The 20,662-nt window shown below is 51.1% G+C and overlaps 2 protein-coding genes across 2 annotated transcripts in view; one reads left to right on the forward strand and one right to left on the reverse strand.

Annotated features, from left to right (window-relative positions):
- The window catches only part of LOC144737186 (MAM and LDL-receptor class A domain-containing protein 1-like), a 328,015-nt gene that overhangs the window by 76,930 nt on the left and 230,423 nt on the right, over positions 1–20,662 (reverse strand). The gene's annotated exons all lie outside the window — the stretch shown is intronic.
- LOC144737176 (uncharacterized) overlaps positions 12,562–20,662 on the forward strand; it is a 66,190-nt gene continuing 58,089 nt past the window's right edge. Inside the window, exons 1-4 of the mRNA XM_078619898.1 lie at positions 12,562–12,673; positions 13,304–13,453; positions 13,613–13,740; positions 14,100–14,181. Coding sequence (XP_078476024.1) covers positions 12,562–12,673; positions 13,304–13,453; positions 13,613–13,740; positions 14,100–14,181 — 472 coding nt within the window. The remainder of the gene's footprint in view (positions 12,674–13,303; positions 13,454–13,612; positions 13,741–14,099; positions 14,182–20,662) is intronic.

Raw genomic sequence — 20,662 nt, forward strand, 5'->3', positions numbered from 1 at the left:
GAGGGCCGGGAGCGAACTGGCTCCTGGGTACTTAAGCAGGGCCTGTTAATGAGATGGGACAATTTGTCCCGGCGGCACGCACTCGTAGTGCCTTCCGCTGTGCGGGGGAAAGTTGTCCTGGCCACACATGAACGCCTCTTGCATTTGGGAGTAAACAAAACGCTTGCTCTGCTTCAGCGTGACTATTATTGGCCGGGGATGGGGAGTGATGTGGTGAATATTCTAAAGGGGTGTGTTGATTGCGCCAGACGGAAACCGCCGCCCATGGCATCAAATCCACCGCTGCAATCTATTCAGGTCTCGCGCACTAATGAGCTCGTTGCGCTCGATATTTTGGGGCCTTTTCCAGTCACGCCTAGGGGTAATAAGTACCTGTTGGTTGGTGTCGAATACTTTACCCGGTGGCCTATGGCGTGGCCACTCGCCAACCAGTCAGCGGCGGCTGTGACGGACGCCTTTGTCCAGGGCTACGTCCTGGACAAGGGGGCTCCCGAACGCTTGCTGACCGACCAAGGGAAAATTTTTCAAGTAAATTGCTGCAAGAGGTGTGCGACCTATTGGGTACTAAGAAGGTGCGTACCTCCCCATACCACCCACAGACAGACGGGATGGTGGAGCGACTCCACAGGACTTTGACTTCTATGCTGTGCCAGCAGGTGTGTGAGGCACATGTTGATTGGGACCTGCAGGTCCCGGGGGTCCTCGCCACGTATAGAATTGCCCCCCATGCAGCAACGGGATTTTCCCCATTCTATCTGATGTATGGTCGGGAAGCCGACCCGCCCATGGAAACGCCGCTGGGATTGTCCGCACCACGAACAAATTCGAAATTGGCAGAACATATCAAATTTAACATTCATAAGCTGACCGAGGCACGGGGAGGCCGCACGGCTTAATTCGCGGGCTCGCCAAATTGCCAACGAGCGGTTGCGTGCACGGAAGGTGTCCGTGCATGACTGGAAACCAGGCGATAGGGCCTGGCTGCACTGCCCTCAGGCACCTTTGGCTACGTCGCCTAAATTGTTGAAGCCATGGCGGGGACCCGTGGAGGTCGTGCGGGTTGCACGCCCCCAGTGTGTTCAAATAAAATGGGGAAAGCGCCGTTGGTACGTCCACCCCTCCCGACTGAAACCGTTCTCGCCTCCATATGGCCTCCCTTTGTGTCGTGAGGGCCGAGCATGTGACGTGACCGACGACCCAAGGGGGGAAATGTCTCCGCCTGATCCTCACATGTCTCCGCCTGATCCGCTCCCAGGTGTCTCGGAACTGACAGCTGCCGACCACCGGCGGCCGGATCCTCGCAGCGCGGCCGGTCCTTCCAGGCCCGATCCGCGCCGTCCAGGGCTGCCGGAGCCACCGGACGGTCGTCAGCGTCCCGTCCCATACGATGGACCGGCCAGGCGGACTCGCGCTAAGTCGTGCTACTTTTCATGACCAACCGAATGAGGAGCCGATGCGGCCGAAGCGCCTCGTCACTGCGTTCCTCATCCGCTCGACCGCTCTATCACCCCGGTGGAGGAGCGAGCGGAGGGGGGAGGGATCAATAGTCACAGAGACACTGGACACGTTCATTTTCTGGGATTTGCTTTTAGTGTGTTGTTCGTCGGGCTGTACATAGCTTGTTGTCTAGGTGTTGTGTGTTGTTGTTGACTTTTATTGTGTTGGTTGTCGGTTTTTACATAGGTTGTTGTCGGGTGTTGTGTCGTTGTGTTGTTGTTGTTGCGTTACGGGACACACTGGGGGGTGGGGTTTTTGTTGTGTTGACGTTGTGTTGTGTTGTTTAGCAGCCAGACCGGCTGCGAGCTATGTGGGAGGGGGTGATGTAGTGGTGATACGCGCTGGGGTAGGGATCGTGTGCCAGCGTGTAGTGATTGGCTGTGTGTGTTGGTGACGCGCGCTGACGGTGAAGGATCAGGGGTCAGCGTGGGGTCGGGGGTTATGAGGCAGTGATTGGTTGGGTATCAGTGACGTGCGCTGACAGCGATGGGATCCTGGGGCAAGCGCGCGGGGATTGGTCAACTAAGGGGGATGCTCACGTCGAGGTCCGCATACGCTCCGTCTCCCGTGAGCGGGGGCTATATAAGATGGTGCGCACAGGCGCACGGGGAGCGAGTGACCAGCGAAGACTGAAGACGGAGGAGGAAGAGATAGGGCCCTGCGGTACCTAGTCCCGCTGTCCTGTAGGGGCCGAGGCTCTGTGTAACCCAGAGGCGGAACCCTGGGACCCGGGGCCGAGCGTCCGTGAGAGGACCGGCCCTTGGGACTCAGAGGTTGTGGCCCACGCCCAAGCTGGGGTGGGCCTGTAGGCTCCACGGACGTTACGGGGCAGAGTGCAGTGTGAGCATGCAGTGTGAGGCATAGTAACTACACGTGTCAAGTGAAGTGTGTGGAGTCAGAGGAATAGTGACCACACGTGTCAAGTGAAGTGTGTGTAGTCAGAGGAATAGTGACCACACGTTGTATCGTGACAAGTCAAGGTTTAATAAAAAGTGTGCTACCCGTCAAGTGGTTTCCTGCCGTCATTCCAATACTTCACCTGTATAAAAGACACCTGTTCACAGAAGCAATCAATCAATCAATCAGATTCCAAACTCTCCACCATGGCCAAGACTAAAGAGCTCTCCAATGATGTCAGGGACAAGATTGTAGACCTACACAAGGCTGGAATGGGCTACAAGACCATCGCCAAGCAGCTTGGTGAGAAGGTGACAACAGTTGGTGCGATTATTCGCAAATGGAAGAAACACAAAAGAACTGTCAATCTCCCTCGGCCTGGGGTTCCATGCAAGATCTCACCTCGTGGAGTTGCAATGATCATGAGAACGGTGAGGAATCAGCCCAGAACTACACGGGAAGATCTTGTCAATGATCTCAAGGCAGCTGGGACCATAGTCACCAAGAAAACAGTTGGTAACACACTACACCGTGAAGGACTGAAATCCTGCAGCGCCCGCAAGGTCCCCCTGCTCAAGAAAGCACATATACATGCCCGTCTGAAGCTTGCCAATGAACATCGAAATGATTCAGAGGACAACTGGGTGAAAGTGTTGTGGTCAAATGAGACCAAAATGGAGCTCTTTGGCATCAACTCAACTCGCCGTGTTTGGAGGAGGAATGCTGCCTATGACCCCAAGAACACCATCCCCACCGTCAAACATGGAGGTGGAAACATTATGCTTTGGAAGTGTTTTTCTGCTAAGGGGACAGGACAACTTCACCGTATCAAAGGGACGATGGACGGGGCCATGTACCGTCAAATCTTGGGTGAGAACCTCCTTCCCTCAGCCAGGGCATTGATAATGGGTCGTGGATGGGTATTCCAGCATGACAATGACCCAAAACACACGGCCAAGGCAACAAAGGAGTGGCTCAAGAAGAAGCACATTAAGGTCCTGGAGTGGCCTAGCCAGTCTCCGCACAGGCGAATTCACGAATCCGTGCTTGTAACGATTGCCCCCACTCTGGCAAAAAACCCCAGAAATCGATGTTCAGTTGAGCGGGATTTCACTCTGACGGCATCGGCTGTGTGTGTTTTTTTGTCATAAGCATCCGAGCTCCAGACATAACACCACTCGTTGCAATATACCTTGTCACGAATCAAAATCTGTATTACCCTGTCTGGAAATAATACAGCGGGTGCTAAGATGTTCACAACACCAAATGGATAAAGTATTGCATTAACCGCACACACAGTAAGTGTGGTGAACATGCAAATAAACATGCTCTGATAACACTGGTCTACATTTTTTAGACGTCGCCTGCTTCAGAGATGAAATGTGCTCATATTCTTGGTTCTTTCGGTTGTTTAGTTACTGCAGCTACATATCATTGGCATTCCTTTCCTTTGTTAATGCTAATCCCTGCACCCCCCCCTTGGTGCTCTTGATCCTGCATAGTGCGTGGGCATGGTATGACTTTGAAGCCCCCCCGCCCACTGCGCATTTCCCATGTATATGCTAAACTCATCTTGATATGCACATTCTTTTTGTTAAGGCGCTCTTCTACCACCCCCAACCCAGCTTATATGTAAGTTCCTAGCTTGAAGTGTCTCATTCTTCACCTGAGGACGGCTGCTTGCGTTGTGGCCGAAACGTCGTGAGAATTGTTTCATTCTATTATGTTTTATTTTTATTATTTTATTACTTCCCTTCTACGTGACTTTACCGAAAAAACCAAGAAGATGAATCCCTGCAGTCACGAAAGCTTTAAATCGAAATCTTTCGGTAAAGTCACGTAGAAAGGAAATAATAAAATAATAAAAATAAAACATAATAAGACGTGACTTTACCGAAAGAACCAAGAATATGACTCCATGCAGTCACGAAAGCTTTAAATCGAAAAATGAAATGTGCTGTCTATGATGGATTTTGATGTGCTGCATTCAAATATGTCATTTAAAACAACTGATTGGCTACTGTTCCCAAGCTATTTAAGTTTTTACATTGTGTAGATAGTAGAGCTTTACTCATAAATTGTTAACCTCGGTCTTTTCGTGTGTTTTTGGTTGCTTTACATGATTGCATGTCACCTATCCTGTTCATGTAACACTTGAAAAATCAGCAAAAGGGTTATATAAATAAAATGTATTATGAAACAAAAGGCAACAAACTAGTATGTATATATAAGTACAGAGTTTAGTCCTTATTCAGTGTCTACTCGGCGCTTCTTGGCTTGTCTCTTGTATTCATTAAATGGAGCATCTCTTGTCACAGTCCAGCAATAGTCTGCAAGCATTGGTGGGCTCCATTGTGCACGCCATGCTCGTCGCTCACTGCTCCGCAGTTCGGTGGAAAAAAATCGAGATGATGAGAGTGCAAAAAATGTATATGTAATAAAGGTCGTTGAAGCGACTTCTGGATTCCGGTCTTTATTTGTCTTTCTTTACAACACTCATTCACGCTGCTGACAGGCAGCGTGAGAGGGATAGAGAGAGAGAGAGACACGCGCAGCCACGTGGCAGCCTGGACCACGTGGCTGCCTGGACCACGTGGCAGCCTGGACCACGTGGCAGCCTGGACCACGTGGCAGCCTGGACCACGTGGCAGCCTGGACCACGTGGCAGCCTGGACCACGTGGCAGCCTGGACCACGTGGCAGCCTGGACCACGTGGCAGCCTGGACTCCCACTCTCGCGTGGCCCCTTCCCTTCGTTCGTTCCAGTTCTGACCACGTGTTGTTCGTCTCCACCCCTATTTAATACCCGGGTCACGTGGTACGTTTCCACCCATCCTGGTTAACATCTATGGAATCTTCTAGACTCCATGGTACGCTTCCAGGACCACGCCCCTGACTCGTCCCCCCATTGGCTGTGGCTAAAGCCAGCAGAACCAATCCTCTACTTACAGCTGTCACCTTTTCATTACGTCAGGGCCACGCCCCTAGACTTCTCCCCATTGGCTATGGGCCAGGACCGGCAGAGCCAATCATCGTACGAGGTGTTGCAACCAAGGCTTTTGTATGCCTTGAGGAGGTTCTGCACCAACTCCCTGTAGTTGTCTGCCTTGTTGTGTCCGATAAAATGTGTTGCCACTAACTGGAAGGCTTCCTATGTCGTCTTTTCTTTGCCACGCAGTGCGCTGTCAAATGCATCATCTCGAAGAAGTTCAAGAATCTGAGGACCAACAAAAACACCTTCCTTGATCTTAGCTTCACTTAACCTTGGACATTTTCCACGGAGGTACTTGAAAGCTGCTTGCGTTTTGTCCGTGGCTTTGACAAAGTTCTTCATCAGACCCAGCTTGATGTGTAAGAGTGGTAACAAAATCTTCCTTGATTCAACAAGTGGTGGATGCTGAACACTTTTCCTCCCTATCGGAGTGGCTAATCTATAGATTATGCACCTCCAAAGTTGTTTCATGTTGTCATAGGTTTTCTTCATATGGACTGCATGCCCAACTGGAATTTATGGTAAAACATTGCCATTATGCAGCAAAACAAGACTCATCTTCAATGAATCAATGAAGAGTCCCCACTCATCTGGATCATGAACGATGTGGAGAGCTGCCATCACACCATCGATGTTGTTGCAGGCTACAAGATCACCTTCCATGAAGAAGAATGGGACAAGATCCTATTGACGATCACGAAACGTGGAAACCCTGACATCACCTGCCAGGAGATTCCAATGCTGCAGTCTGGAGCCCGACAGCTCTGCCTTACTCTTGGATAGTCCCAAATCCCTGACAAGGCGCTTCAGTTCATCTTGTGTTAGGAGGTGTGGTTCAGAGGAGGAAGATGGGAGAAAATATGGGTCATGGGACCTTGCTGGTTTAGGACCAATAGTTTCATCCTTTTTCTCTTCCTCGTCTGACTCAAGTGAGAATGATTCTGGTGCATCAGGAACCGGCAGTCCTTCTCCGTAGGGTACTGGGAGTATTGCTGATGGAATGTTTGGATAATGCACAGTCCACTTTTTATTATTTGACACACCTTTCCCAACTCGAGGCGCCATGCAGAAGTAACAATTGCTGATATGATCTGTTGGCTCTCTCCAAATCATTGGCACTGCAAAAGGCATAGATTTCCTTTTCCTGTTCAACCACTGGCGAAGATTTGTTGCACAAGTGCTGCAGCATATGTGTAGGGCCTACATCTTGTCCTGATCTCCAATTTTGCAGCCAAAATAAAGGTGATAGGCTTTCTTAACCATAGTGGTTATACTGTGCTTGTGATGCAAAGGTCACTTCACCACAAACATAGCAGAGGTTATCTGCTTTGTTCAGACAAGTACGAGGCATTAATTCTAGATTTGAAGCTTTCGTGACTGCAAGGATTCATACTCTTAGTTTTTTCGGTAAAGTCACGTAGGTAAAAAATGAAATTAATAAAAGTAATAATAGAAATAAAATAATATATTAAAAAAAATCACGACGTTTCGGAGGCAAAACAAGTCTCCGTCATCAGGTGGGACCGTCAAAGCTAGATTTGCGTTTTTCTGGATTTTGTTGTTGTTATTCTGTCTCTCACTGTTCAAATAAACCTACCATTAAAATTATAGACTGATCATTTCTTTGTCAGTGGGCAAACGTACAAAATCAGCAGGGGATCAAATACTTTTTTCCCTCACTGTATTTCGTAATTGCTTATGCCTAAAAAGTATAGAAAATGCCTATTATTCCCCACAAACTTTGTTTTTGTGACCATGACAGTGATATTTTGACATTTACTATTTTGAAATGGAAAAGTTGCGTCTTTTCGTTCACATAAAGTCAGAAAAAAGAACATATTAATCAAAATTAACATGGATTTGTACTACAGTAATACAAAAATGACTACAAAAGATTTAGAAGTGAGTCGTTTTTCTAGATTTACGATTATACTGTAAATCAATTTCACGAATCACCCCCCAAATGTAGTCTCCCATGATGTTCTCGTTATACTGTCCTTGGTAGCGAAGTTTGTGGGGAATAATTGCCATTTTCTGTACTTTTGAGGCATAAGCAATTAGGAAATGGCACTTACTACCCAGGAACAAAAACAAATAAAAAAAATGTTACACAGTGTTATAAGACACTATTGCGCATTGGGATCTTAGAATGTAATGCGCATTTTGCATTTTAGTTATTATTATTTTAAATATAGGGTGGGGAGGGGTTGTGAAAGAGCGTCTTATTTTGCAAAACTAAAACTATGTTTTAAACACTAAAATTATGTTTTGGTGTTTCCAGGTAAGGGCCCTCACACTGATCTACGTAGCTTTTTTACAGAAGTGGCCTGGCCATCATACATGACAGCTCACACGAAGTCGATTCTATGTATGTACGAATGTATGTTGAACTTCTTTCGCGCTGTACATAACCAAACGCGTGGTGATGTTTGATTCTCAATGTGGTGGGGGGGGGGGGGGGGGGGGAACCCCCGGCGGATGCGCGTCATGCAAGGAGGGATGCACAACTCCGCACAGGCAGATTCACGAATCTGTGCTTTTTTCTTCTTGGTTCTTTCGGTAAAGTCACGTAGAAGGGAAGAAATATTTTATTACTTCTCTTCTTAATATTTTATTACTTCCCTTCTACGTGACTTTACCGAAAGAACCAAGAAGATGAATCCCTGCAGTCACGAAAGCTTTAAATCGGAATCTATGCTTGTGTAATAAAGGTCGTTGAGACAACTTCTAGAATTCAGTATTCTTCTTATAAGTTTCTTTCACAGCTCTCGCTATACTCGTTCCTCTGCTCTATGGCTCCTTCACGCTGTTGGCAGACAGCGTGAGAGGGAGAGAGAGAGAGAGACTGCCGCGGCCCGCCACGTGGCAGGCTCTGGACCTCCGCACCCGCGTGGCTTCCCCCTTCTTTCCTCCCAGCTCTGACCACATGCTGTCCGTCTCAACCCCTTTTAATCCCTGGCCCACGTGGTGCCTCGCAGCCAATCCTCGGCCACCTCCCTGGAACCTTCCAGAGCTCATTCTCCGGCCCCAGGGCCACGCCCCTAACTCGCCTCCCCATTGGTTGCGGCTGAGGCCGGCAGAGTCAATCATTATCATCCAGGTGTAACCAATTAATCATCCAGGTGTAACCTCACATTACATCACCCCACCCTCCCCCCCGGTGTAAAAAGTCAGCCGTCTCGGCTGGGAAAAGGGCGATGGGCCAACCCCTGTGACTAATATTTAGGGCGCCAATGACGCGTAACTAGGTAAGGTTAGTAGGGCGCCGAACAACGCCCAGTTGAAAATGAACATTTTAGGGCACGAAACAATGTGCGATGTAGGAGCAATACGACATTAGGGCGCCAACTGTAGCGCGGTATAACAGAAGGGGTTACAGATAAAACATGGCAACGGTGTTAACGAAATGGGAGCGACTTTTATCGCGTGCGTGACGCCGGTCCCTCTCCCCCCATGGAGCGTGGTCGTCTCGCCGACTGTTCAGTAGGAGTGGGGATGAAGGGCCAGTGCGTGGTTCGAAATAAGGTTTGAGACGCGACGAGTGGACATACCAACGACGCAGTCCGTACTGGATGCGAACACTTTGGGGATTCCGGACTTCTATTAGTCTCACAGGCCCACGCCAAGGCCTGTGCAGTTTAGGGGACGTGCCCACAGGCACCTGAGGGCAATGGAGCCATGCCGCGTCGCCCACCGTCCAAGGCATGTCACGTCGTGATCGACGCGCGTACCTCTCGTTCCGTGCCTGTGTACGGGCCGTTGCACTCCTGGCGGCTTCCCGCACCTCCGTAACACGCCGAAGCGAGTCACGAACGTGGTCAGGCAAGGAAGGGGAGGGTTCCTTTCCCGCTGTACCGAGTTGCACATCAATCGGAGGCACGTTTTCCCGCCCATACATAAGAAAAAAATGGCGAATACCCCGTGGACGCGTGCGGGACCATGCGGTACGCCAACAGAACGCCAGGTATGTGCAAGTCCCAGTCTGTCTGCTTTTCGCTCACTGTGTGACAAAGCATGGCCGAAAGGGTGCGGCTAAACCATTCCACCATTCCGTCTGCGGGTGGTAAGGGGAAGTGCGGATTTTCTTCGTACCCAAAGCAGCGCATACGTCCTGGAACAATTTAAAGGAGAAGTTACGTCCTTGATCCGTGAGTAATTTCTCAGGTGCCCCCTTATCCATCACGTATCCATTCAAGAAAGCCTCGGTGATGGACGAAGCCGATTGGTCGGGTAGAGGCCAGGCCATAGGCCAACGAGAAAAATATTCGACCCCGACTAAGAGGTACTTATTACCCCTTGCTGATGGGGGAAACGGGCCGAGGATATCTAGAGCAACCAGCTCATTAATACGAGATACCTCGATCGATTGCAAGGGTGGAAGGTAATTTTGACGTGGCGGTTTCTGCTTCACACAATCCTGGCATGCCCGGATGGCTCTGGTGATATCCGCCGTCATACCCGGCCAAAAAAAATCTTGCTGCATCGTGAGCAACGTCTTCTGCACGCCGAGATGCATCAACTTGTCGGCGTGCAGTGCGCGAATAAGATCATGGCGAAGGGATGATGGCACAACAAGGCGTGAACGGTCCGACAAACTGTCTGTGCACATTAGCAACCCTTACCGGTCAGTAAATAACTGCGATTTCCCGCCCGACAAGTGAGATCTCGGCTTTCCGAGCAGATCCCGCAGTGGAGCCAACTAGGCATCCGCCCTTTGTTCACGCAACCACACCGAGTGTAGCAAATGCAGCGTGCCATCGGCCCCAATGGGTGTACACCGGCCGTCATCTCTTGGCATCGCACCCATAACTGGACAAGGAGGGGTGGGCGGCGCTGCGCAGCGATGTGTACCTGTCAAACAGGCGCAGGGAGGGTTCAAGGGCAATCTGGAAAGAGCGTCTGCATTGCTGTGGCGGGTACCTTTACGGTATGTAATATCAAAAGAAAATTCCTGCAACAATTCCAACCATCGAGCCAATTGTCCGGATGGTTGTTCCAATTTTAGCGAGTATTGCAAGGCAGCGTGGTCAGTGAGTACGAGGAATTTTCTACCATACAGGTACGGCCGGTACTGGCGAACAAAACGGACGATCGCCAGCAACTCCCAACGAGTGACACAATAGCGCGTTTCGGCGGGAGACAAAACCCTGCTGCCATATGCCACGACTCATTCAACACCGTACTTCCGCTGCGACAAAACAGCACCGATGCCGGTGTCGCTAGCATCCGTGTCCAGGATGAACGGTTGGGAAAAAGTGGGGTAGTCGAGTGTCGGCGCGGTGGCCAAGCGATCCCAGAGAGACTGGAAAGCCAGTTCCTCTTCCGGACCCCATTTGAATCTCTGATTCTTTCCCGTCAGGACATGCAGAGGTTTTGCCAACGTCGCGAAATTCTTAACAAACCGGCGATAATAGGATGCAAAGCCTATGAACCGTCGCACGTCACCCACAGAAGTGGGCGTCGGCCACTCACGAACACACGACGTCTTTTGAGGGTCAGTGGACACACCGCTAGAGCTGACGATGTGTCCGAGGTAGCGGACAAAACGTTGCAACAAATGGAATTTTTTTGGTTTAAATTTGAGGTCGGCCGACAGCATTCTTCGAAAGACAGCCTCCAGCCGTTGAATGTGTTCTTCGAAAGTGCGACTGAATACAATAATGTCGTCCAAATATATGAGGCACGTCTCCCACTGTAGCCCCGTCAGCACCAACTCCATCAGGCGCTGGAATGTCGCCGGCGCGGCATTCAAGCCCATGGGAAAGTGGTTAAATTCAAACAAGCCCTGCGGCGTGCGGAATGCCATTTTTGGCTTCGACGCATCATTGAGGAGGAGTTGCCAAAAACCCGACGAGAGGTCGAGAGTAGAAAAGAAAATGGCCTCCGACAAGGCATCCAACGAATCGTCCATCCGTGGCAGGGGGTACGCGTTTGCCACGGATATTTTATTCAACAGGCGAAAGTCAACACAGAACCTCAATCCGCTGTCCTTCTTTTTAACCAACACCACCGGTGCGCCCCAAGGACTGTTGGACAGTGAAATAATGTCGGCCGCCAACATGTCGTCCACCGCGCCACGCACGTGCTCCCTTTCCGCAGGGCTCATGCGGTGCGGGTGCATACATATCGGTCCTGCCGCACCGGTGTCAATATGGTGTGACAAGAGCGAGGTGTGGCCCAAATCAAAATCATCTTTACTGAAGACGTCGGCGTATTTTGACAATAGTGAACGCAATGCGTTCCGCTGCGTGGATGACAAAGACGTATTTTCGCGGCACAATTCGGCGATCCATCGATCGTCCGAACGAGTGGCCCGAAACACGCCGGCAGCCATTACTCTAGGTTGGTCCCCATCCAGGCTAGTCAAGTCGGTAGTGGCATGGGCCAATACCGCACCTGCCGGAACGACCACTCGTTCCGGGCCCCCATTCAACACTTGTAAGAACGGGGCCTGCCCAGCCCGAACAATAGTCTGCGCCGCGACAAGGGAGAAGGCCTTAGCCACGGAGTTCGACGGGGACAGTAACACACCCGCCGCCCCGTCCGCGGCCTCCAACCGTTTCCGTTAACGCAGCGGGATGAGCATCTGTGTACCCGGGGGTATCTCCACAGTGGCATCGGCCAGCGTGTGAATGGCGTTCCCTGGAGGCGGCCGGCCCCACAGGGACGGCAAGAAGGACATCCTGATGCCCCCAGACATCTCTAAACAACCCTGATCCACAAAGATTTTGACAGGCATCCGACGAAGAAAATTGGTACCCAACAAACATGGAACCGCCAGCGATGGCGAAATAAGAACCGAACCTGACGCGGAAACATTCCCTATGGCAATGTGGACATCCACCCGTCCTATGATATCCATGCCACCCCCATTAGCAGCAATGCATGCATCGTTAACCGGTTGGACCCGCGACGCAGGGATGGATAATAGATGAATAATCACATCGGAAATGATGGTTGCCGACACACCGGTATCCACCAAAATACGCACGTCTACTCCTTGAATTGTGCCCGGCACCATGGAGGACCCCAATGCGGCTGCAACCACCCTTCAAGCCAATTTTGTCCACTGCGTAACCGTGTGCGGTACTAAATCAGCATGCCGACATTTACCATCAGATAACCCTACGGGGGTGCAAGTGGATGCGTGAGGTGGTAGGACCTGCCGGGTGCCCGATGCGTGCCGACTTGCCCGAGAATGATGTCGATCCGCGTCCGGTGGAGAAGATGGAGGAAGGCCTGACGAGAGCCGTGGAGGTTGGAACCGGCACCGACAATCGCGGGCGAAGTGGCCCAGTCGGCCACACTTGAAACAAGTGGCGGCCGCCCGACGGTCGGTCGCCTCGGCCCCCGCTCGTGACCGCCCATCCCCGTCCTGCTGCGTGTCCCGCTGGCGTTGCGGGGTCCAGCGAGGAGCAGCAGCCACCAAATCGTCGTCACTGGACTCGCCCGAGATGTGCACGACGCGACGTCGAGCCCATCCCAGCGGTTTACCATCCTTTTTGGGGTCCCTCGTCCCAACGTCGCAAATTGTATTTGGCATCTAAACATCGCACCGCCCAACGAGACGTCAGCAGCTCATGGCCGCACACCGGCAGCGAGATGTTTAACTCCTGCGGTAGTTCAATCATCCTTGCAGGAGATCGGCGGAGGACTCGGGGTAGGCGGCCATAGCAAGCGCTAATAGCGCACCACGGTACGCTGCATAAATTTTCTATAAGCAGCCAATGGTGGCTCGTAAAATTCCGCCATTTCAGCGAAGGCGGCCTTTAGCGTCTTATTCCTACTCGCCGGGATGGAGCGGAAAACGGCCAAAGACACGTCGTCCAACAGCGGAGGTAGAGCCTCCAGTGCCTCGGACTCCGTCCACCGCACCGATCGGAAAGCGGATTCGAATCTCCACGTAAATGCGCTCCAGTCGCCTCCAGCGACAAACTCTTTAATTTGAGGAAGGCGATGGCTGCGGCCACTGTCGGAGTCCTTGGGCTCCGAGAGTGGAAGGCGATGGCGGCCGCTGGCAGCGTGGCAGCGGCCCCGCCCAAGATGGCGGCCTCCTCCTCCGCAGCAGGTGTAATGGCGGACGCAGCCCCCCGTTAGAGATCAAGGTCGTCCGCACTCGGATGCGTCCCATGGGCGGCAGACGACGCGACCACCGTCACGAGATTGAGCATCACCGCACGGAGAAACTCTATCTGTTCCGCCACTCGTCGCCACCCTTCGTCCGCAGCCTGGAGACGCCTCCGCACCGGCCTGTCGTTTTTGTGCGGCGTCGGGGAGAGCGGCAGTCGTCGGCAGCGGTCCCGTTGCGCCCAGCAGCTCGTGCTCGTCCGCATCGTCGTCCTCTTCCGACAGCGGGTCCGGTGGGTTCCTCTTTTTTAGGTGCTTGGACATCTTGGATGATGGTCCAAATGGTCTCCAAATTTACTTCTGACTCCAATGTAATAAAGGTCGTTGAGACAACTTCTAGAATTCAGTATACGTCTTATAAGTTTCTTTCACAGCTCTCGCTATACTCGTTCCTCTGCTCTATGGCTCCTTCACGCTGTTGGCAGACAGCGTGAGAGGGAGAGAGAGAGAGAGACTTCCGCGGCCCGCCACGTGGCAGGCTCTGGACCTCCGCACCCGCGTGGCTTCCCCCTTCGTTCCTCCCAGCTCTGACCACATGCTGTCCGTCTCAACCCCTTTTAATCCCTGGCCCACGTGGTGCCTCGCAGCCAATCCTCGGCCACCTCCCTGGAACCTTCCAGAGCCCATTCTCCGGCCCCAGGGCCACGCCCCTAACTCGCCTCCCCATTGGTTGCGGCTGAGGCCAGCAGAGCCAATCATTAGCATCCAGGTGTAACCAATTAATCATTCAGGTGTAACCTCACATTACACTTGTAACGATGGCCGCCACTCTGCCAAAAAAAAAACAGAAATCGATGTTCAGTTGAGCAGAAATTCACTCTGATGGCATCGGCTGTGTGTGTTCTTTTGTCAGCAACATCCCAGCTCCAGACAAAGCCCCACTCGGGGCAATATACCTTGTCAATGATCAAAGTATGACAAATAAGAATGTGTCTGGAAATAATACAGCAGGTGTTAAGATGTTCACAACACCAAATTGATAAAGTACTGCATTAACCACGCAAAGTGCTTGTGGTGAGCATACAAACATTCTCTATGATGATATACGCATTTCCTTTCAAAATGACTGGCCTACACCAGAGACAGCGGCCTTCTTCATGGCCTTGTGTCACCACCGGTGTTAGAACAGAGAATGGCAAAAGGCGAACAGGACAAGGACAATGCTTTTATGGATCGCGGTGAGCAGCTCTAGCATTGAGCCTTTTGTTGCCTGTGTCAAATTATCTCAAATAAGAATATCATGATTTGAAGCTTCGTGACTCTTTGGTTCTTTCGGTTTTAAAACAGCAGCCTGCCTCATCAGCAGCAGACCACGCTTTTCCACCTGATGACGGACGCTTGTGTTGCGCCCGAAACGTCGTGATTTTTATTTTATTTTATACCTACGTGACTTTACCGAGAAAACCAAAGAGTGTAAAATAAGAATAGTTCTTTACCCTTTCTGGCAAACAAAAAAAACAGGAGGTGCTAACATGTTCAAACACCAAATAGATTGCCTTTTGCAGTGAAGCAATTATTGCATTAACCGCACAAAGTAATTGTGGTGAACATGCAAACAAACACTGGTCGGCCAATCAGTTTCAAAGACAATGCATACATTATTATTTTTCGATTGAAAGCTTTCGTGACTGCAGGGATTCATCTTCTTTGTTCTTTCGGTAAAGTCACGTAGAATGGAAATAATAAAATAATACAAATAAAATAATCAAATAATACGCATACAAATAAAAGATAATAAAATATTTTTATTTTATTGTTTTATTTTAATTATTTTATAATTAAATTTTTATTATTTTATTATTTCCATTCTACGTGACTTTACCGAAAGAACCAAGAAGATGAATCACTGCATAATAAAATAAAATTATTTTATTATGTTTAATTTTTATGTTTATTATTTTATTATTTAATTTTTATTATTTAATTTTTTTCATTCTACGTGACTTTACCGAAAGAACCGAGAAGATACATTATTATTATTATCATCAGAGCATGTACGTTTGCATGTTCCCCACAAGTATTTTGTGTGGTTAATGTAGAACTTGATTCCTTGCAAAAGGTTTCATCTATTTGGTGTTTTGAACGTCTTCGCACAACTCCTATTTTATTGCCGGAAAGGGTAAAAACATGTTCAGATTAATCTATTTACAGGAGGAATTCGATGAGTTAATTCTAGATTTGAAGCTTTCGTGACTGCAAGGAATCATCTTCTTAGGTTTTTTCGGTAAAGTCACGTAGAAAGTAAAATAAAATAAAAACAAATATCACGACGTTTCGGAGGCAACACAAGTCTCCGTCATCAGGTGGGACCGTCACAGCCAGATTAGCTGTATCAAGTGAGGCAATGATTCAAGATGTAATCCCTTAAAAGCGAGTTGAGGGGGGAGGGAGAGGGAGGGGGGAGCTCATCAGACTATGGTAGCCAATGAAAGGAACGTATCAGGAGGGAGGGGGGGCGAGGCCAAAAGGGTGGGCGATGGACGTGGAAGCGCTTGTGCCCAAGCGGCCAATTACTGCACACGCCAACACAATGGAGCGATTGTGCGCAAGCGGCCAGCCACTGCACCCGCCAACACAATGGGCAGAGAGGAGGAGGGGGAGGTCTAATACACATGATAGACAAAAGAACGAAAATGATGATGGGTACAAACTTAGGGGGAGCTCATCAGACTATGGTAGCCAATGAATGGAACGTATCGGGAGGGAGGGGGGGGCGGGGGGGGGGGCGAGGCCAAAAGGGTGGGCGACGGACGTGGAAGCGCTTGTGCGCAAGCGGCCAATTACTGCACACGCCAACACAATGGAGAGAGAGGGGGAGTGGGGGGTCTGATACACATGATAGACAAAAGAACGAAAATGCCCATGTTTATACCAATGCTGGCTGAACAATGAAGAGAGTACTGTTAAAATAACTGGGGATGTTAACACTCGGTAAAGTACAGTAAAATAGTGCCTGTCAGATAAGATGGTCCGCCAAGCTGTCTCTCCCACCACACAGAAACAGCCACATGAAACTCCGACCAAAACCATCACGTTACCATACATAGCTGGCGTGACCAAAAATATCTCCAAAATTCTAAACAAACATAAGATCCAAGTCCGATTCAGTACAGTGCATAAAATCCGTGATCTGATTCCATCTGTGAAGGATGTCGTTCCTGACTTACAGTATCCTGGAGTCTACAAATTGAGTTGCATTTGTGGTGATTGCTACATTGGAGAAACGAAACGTCATGTTTCTGATCGTGTCCGCGAGCACAAGTCAGATCTGAAACACGGCAGAACTGATTCTTCTGCCGTGGCCAATCATTGCTACAACTCGGTGGGCTCTCATGAAATTGTCTTTTCCGAGACCAAGGTTCTCTGCAAACCTCCCGGCTACCATCAAAGGTTTGTACACGAAGCCATACAAATATACAAACACAGACATAATTTCAACCGTGATGATGGGTACAAACTTAGTAATCATTGGAAAGATGTTATCAACCACGCAAAAAAGACTTAATCACAAATTTTTTGGACCATCTTATCTGACAGGCACTATTTTACTGTACTTTACCGAGTGTTAACATCCCCAGTTATTTTAACAGTACTCTCTTCATTGTTCAGCCAGCATTGGTATAAACATGGGCATTTTCGTTCTTTTGTCTATCATGTGTATCAGACCCCCCACTCCCCCTCTCTCTCCATTGTGTTGGCGTGTGCAGTAATTGGCCGCTTGCGCACAAGCGCTTCCACGTCCGTCGCCCACCCTTTTGGCCTCGCCCCTCCCCCGCCCCCCCCCCTCCCTCCCGATACGTTCCATTCATTGGCTACCATAGTCTGATGAGCTCCCCCTAAGTTTGTACCCATCATCATTTTCGTTCTTTTGTCTATCATGTGTATTAGACCTCCCCCTCCTCCTCTCTGCCCATTGTGTTGGCGGGTGCAGTGGCTGGCCGCTTGCGCACAATCGCTCCATTGTGTTGGCGTGTGCAGTAATTGGCCGCTTGGGCACAAGTGCTTCCACGTCTATCGCCCACCCTTTTGGCCTCGCCCCCCCTCCCTCCTGATACGTTCCTTTCATTGGCTACCATAGTCTGATGAGCTCCCCCCTCCCTCTCCCTCCCCCCTCAACTCGCTTTTAAGGGATTACATCTTGAATCATTGCCTCACTTGATACAGCTAATCTGGCTGTGACGGTCCCACCTGATGACGGAGACTTGTGTTGCCTCCGAAACGTCGTGATATTTGTTTTTATTTTATTTTACTTTCTACATGACTTTACCGAAAAAACCTAAGAAGAGAATTCGATGAGCTTTAATGCTCTTTGTCACAAATGTCCAGTCGGGGTACGGGCTCAGAACGTTACAACAAACAAATAAATAAAAAACACGATAGGAGCGCTAAGTGTAATGTGAGGTTGCTGATGGATCACACCTCGTTACGATGATTGGCTCTGCCGGTCCTGGCCCATAGCCAATGGGGAGAAGTCTATGGGCGTGGCCATGACGTAATGGGAAGGTGACATCTGTAAGTAGAGGATTGGTTCTGCTGGCTTTAGCCACAGCCAATGGGGGGACGAGTCAGGGGCGTGGTCCTGGGAGCGTACCATGGAGTCTAGAAGATTCCATAGAGATTAACCAGGATTGGTGGAAAGGTAGCACGTGACCCAGCTATTAAAAAGGGTGGAGACGGACAACACGTGGTCAGATCTGGAACGAACGGAGGGTGAGGCCACGCTGGAGCGGGGTCCAGGCTGCCACGTGGCCGCGCGTGTATCTCTCTCCCTCTCACGCTGTCTGTCAGCAGCGTGAAGGAGTGTTGTAAAAGAAAGACAAATAAAGACCGGATTCCAGAAGTCGCTTCCACGACCTTTATTACATAAGTATTGGAAAGGTAAGCAAATCATGAAAATATAAAACTAAACTTTTTATTTTTATTTTACCAGGTGAAGTTCACTGACAAAACAAGCCACAACGAAGTCGCTCATTATCAAGCAGAAATCTATAGCAGCCAAAATACTCTGAACGCATCAAGTCAATTCTCAATTTGGATTGGAAACCCGCAGGACTCGGAGAAAACTCCACGCGACTCACGGGGAGAGAGAGAGACACGCAAACTCCAAAACTACAGCAGCAGGCATCGTCAGGGTCGGGATCGAACACACGACCTCCTGCATACCAGGCGAGGAAGTTAACATCTCCTAGCCACCGTGATCACGATGATGATGATGATGAGAGAGATGCAAACTCCAAATATACGGCAGGCATCGTCAGGGTCGGGATCGAACACACGACCTCCTGCATACCAGGCGAGGAAGTTAACATCTCCTAGTCACCGTGATTACGATGATGATGATGAGAGAGATGCAAACTCCAAATATACGGCAGGCATCGTCAGGGTCGGGATCGAACACACGACCTCCTGCATACCAGGCGAGGAAGTTAACATCTCCTAGCCAACGTGATCACGATGATGATGATGAGAGAGACACGTTGACTCCAAATATACAGCAGCAGGTGCCTAGGTCGGGATCGAACCCACGACCTCCTTCATACCAGGCGAGGTAGTTAACATCTCCTAGCCACCGTGATCACAATGATGATGATAAGAGAGACACGTTGACTCCAAATATACAGCAGCAGGTGCCAAGGTCGGGATCGAACCCACGACCTCCTGCATACCAGGCGAGGTAGTTAACATCTCATAGCCACCGCGGAGAGATGATAACTACCTCGCCTGGCCTATATGATTGCGAAATAATCTGAGACGTGACATACATCGAAGTGTCTTAAGTCTGCTTATGGGTCCATCTCCTGAACTGCTTAGGAGGCTTCTACCCTTTAGATTTCAGGATCGGTGGAGAAAGAACGGTGGTGGTGGTGGTAGCTGAGGGTGGGTGGGAGGTGGGTGGAGGTGGAGGTGGAGGTGGGTAGCGGTGGGTAGAGGTGGAGGAGGAGGTGGAGGTGGGTGGAGGTGGGTGGAGGTGGGTGGAGGTGGAGGAGGGGGTGGAGGTGGGTGGAGGTGGAGGTGGGTAGGGTAGAGGTGGGTTGAGGTGGAGGAGGAGGTGGAGGTGGGTAGAGGTGGGTAGAGGTGGAGGAGGAGGTGGGAGGTTGGGTGGAAGGTGGGTGGAGGTGGGTGGAGGTGGAGGAGGGGGTGGAGGTGGGTGGAGGTTGGAGGTGGTGGAGGTGGGTAGAGGTGGGTAGAGGTGGAGGTGGGTAGAGGTGGAGGAGGAGGTGGAGGTGGGTGGAGGTGGAGGAGGGGGGTGGAGGTGGGTGGAGGTGGGGGAGGTGGGTGGAGGATGGGTGGAGGTGGAGGAGGGGGGTGGAGGTGGGTGGAGGTGGGTGGAGGGTGGGTAGAAGTGGGTAGAGGTGGAGGTGGGTAGAGGTGGAGGAGGCGGTGGAGGTGGGTGGAGGTGGGTGGGAGGTGGAGGTGGGTAGAGGTGGGTAGAGGTGGGAGGAGGAGGTGGAGGTGGGTGGACGGTGGAGGAGGGGTGGAGGTGGGTGGAGGTGGAGGTGGGTGGAGGTGGGTGGAGGTGGGTGGAGGGTGGATGGAGGTGGAGGAGGGGGTGGAGGTGGGTGGAGGTGGGGTGGAGGTGGGTAGAGGTGGGTAGAGGTGCGGATGGTGGGTAGAGGGTGGAGGAGGAGGTGGAGGTGGGTAGGAGGGTGGAGGAGGGGGTGGAGGTGGGTGGAGGTGGAGGGCGGTGGAGGTGGGTGGACGGTGGGGTCGGAGGTGGAGGAGGGGGTGGGAGTGGGTGGAGGTGGGTGGAGGCTGGGTAGAGGTGGAGGAGGGGTGGAGGTCGGAGGAGGAGGAGGAGGTGGTGGAGGTGGAGAGAGGGGGTGGAGGAGGGTGTGGGTGGAGGTGGAGGTGGAGGTGGGTGGAGGAGGTGGGTGGAGGAGAAGGGGGTGGAGGTGGGTGAGTGGAGGTGAGTGAGGTGGGTGGAGGTGGGAGGAGGGGGGGGTGGAGGTGGGTGGAGTTGGGTGGAGGTGGAGGAGGAGGTGGAGGTGGGTGGAGGTGGGTAGAGGTGGAGGAGGGGGGTGGAGGTGGGTGGAGGTGGCGGTGGAGGTAGGATAGGAGGAGGGTAGAGGTGGCGGAGGGGGTGGCGGTGGAGGGCGGGGGTGGAGGTGGGTGGAGGTGGGTGAGGGCTGGAGTACACTCCCCCCCCCCC

Source organism: Lampetra planeri, chromosome 65 (assembly GCF_965212315.1).
Source record: "Lampetra planeri chromosome 65, kcLamPlan1.2.h2, whole genome shotgun sequence".
Taxonomy (NCBI): domain Eukaryota; kingdom Metazoa; phylum Chordata; class Hyperoartia; order Petromyzontiformes; family Petromyzontidae; genus Lampetra; species Lampetra planeri.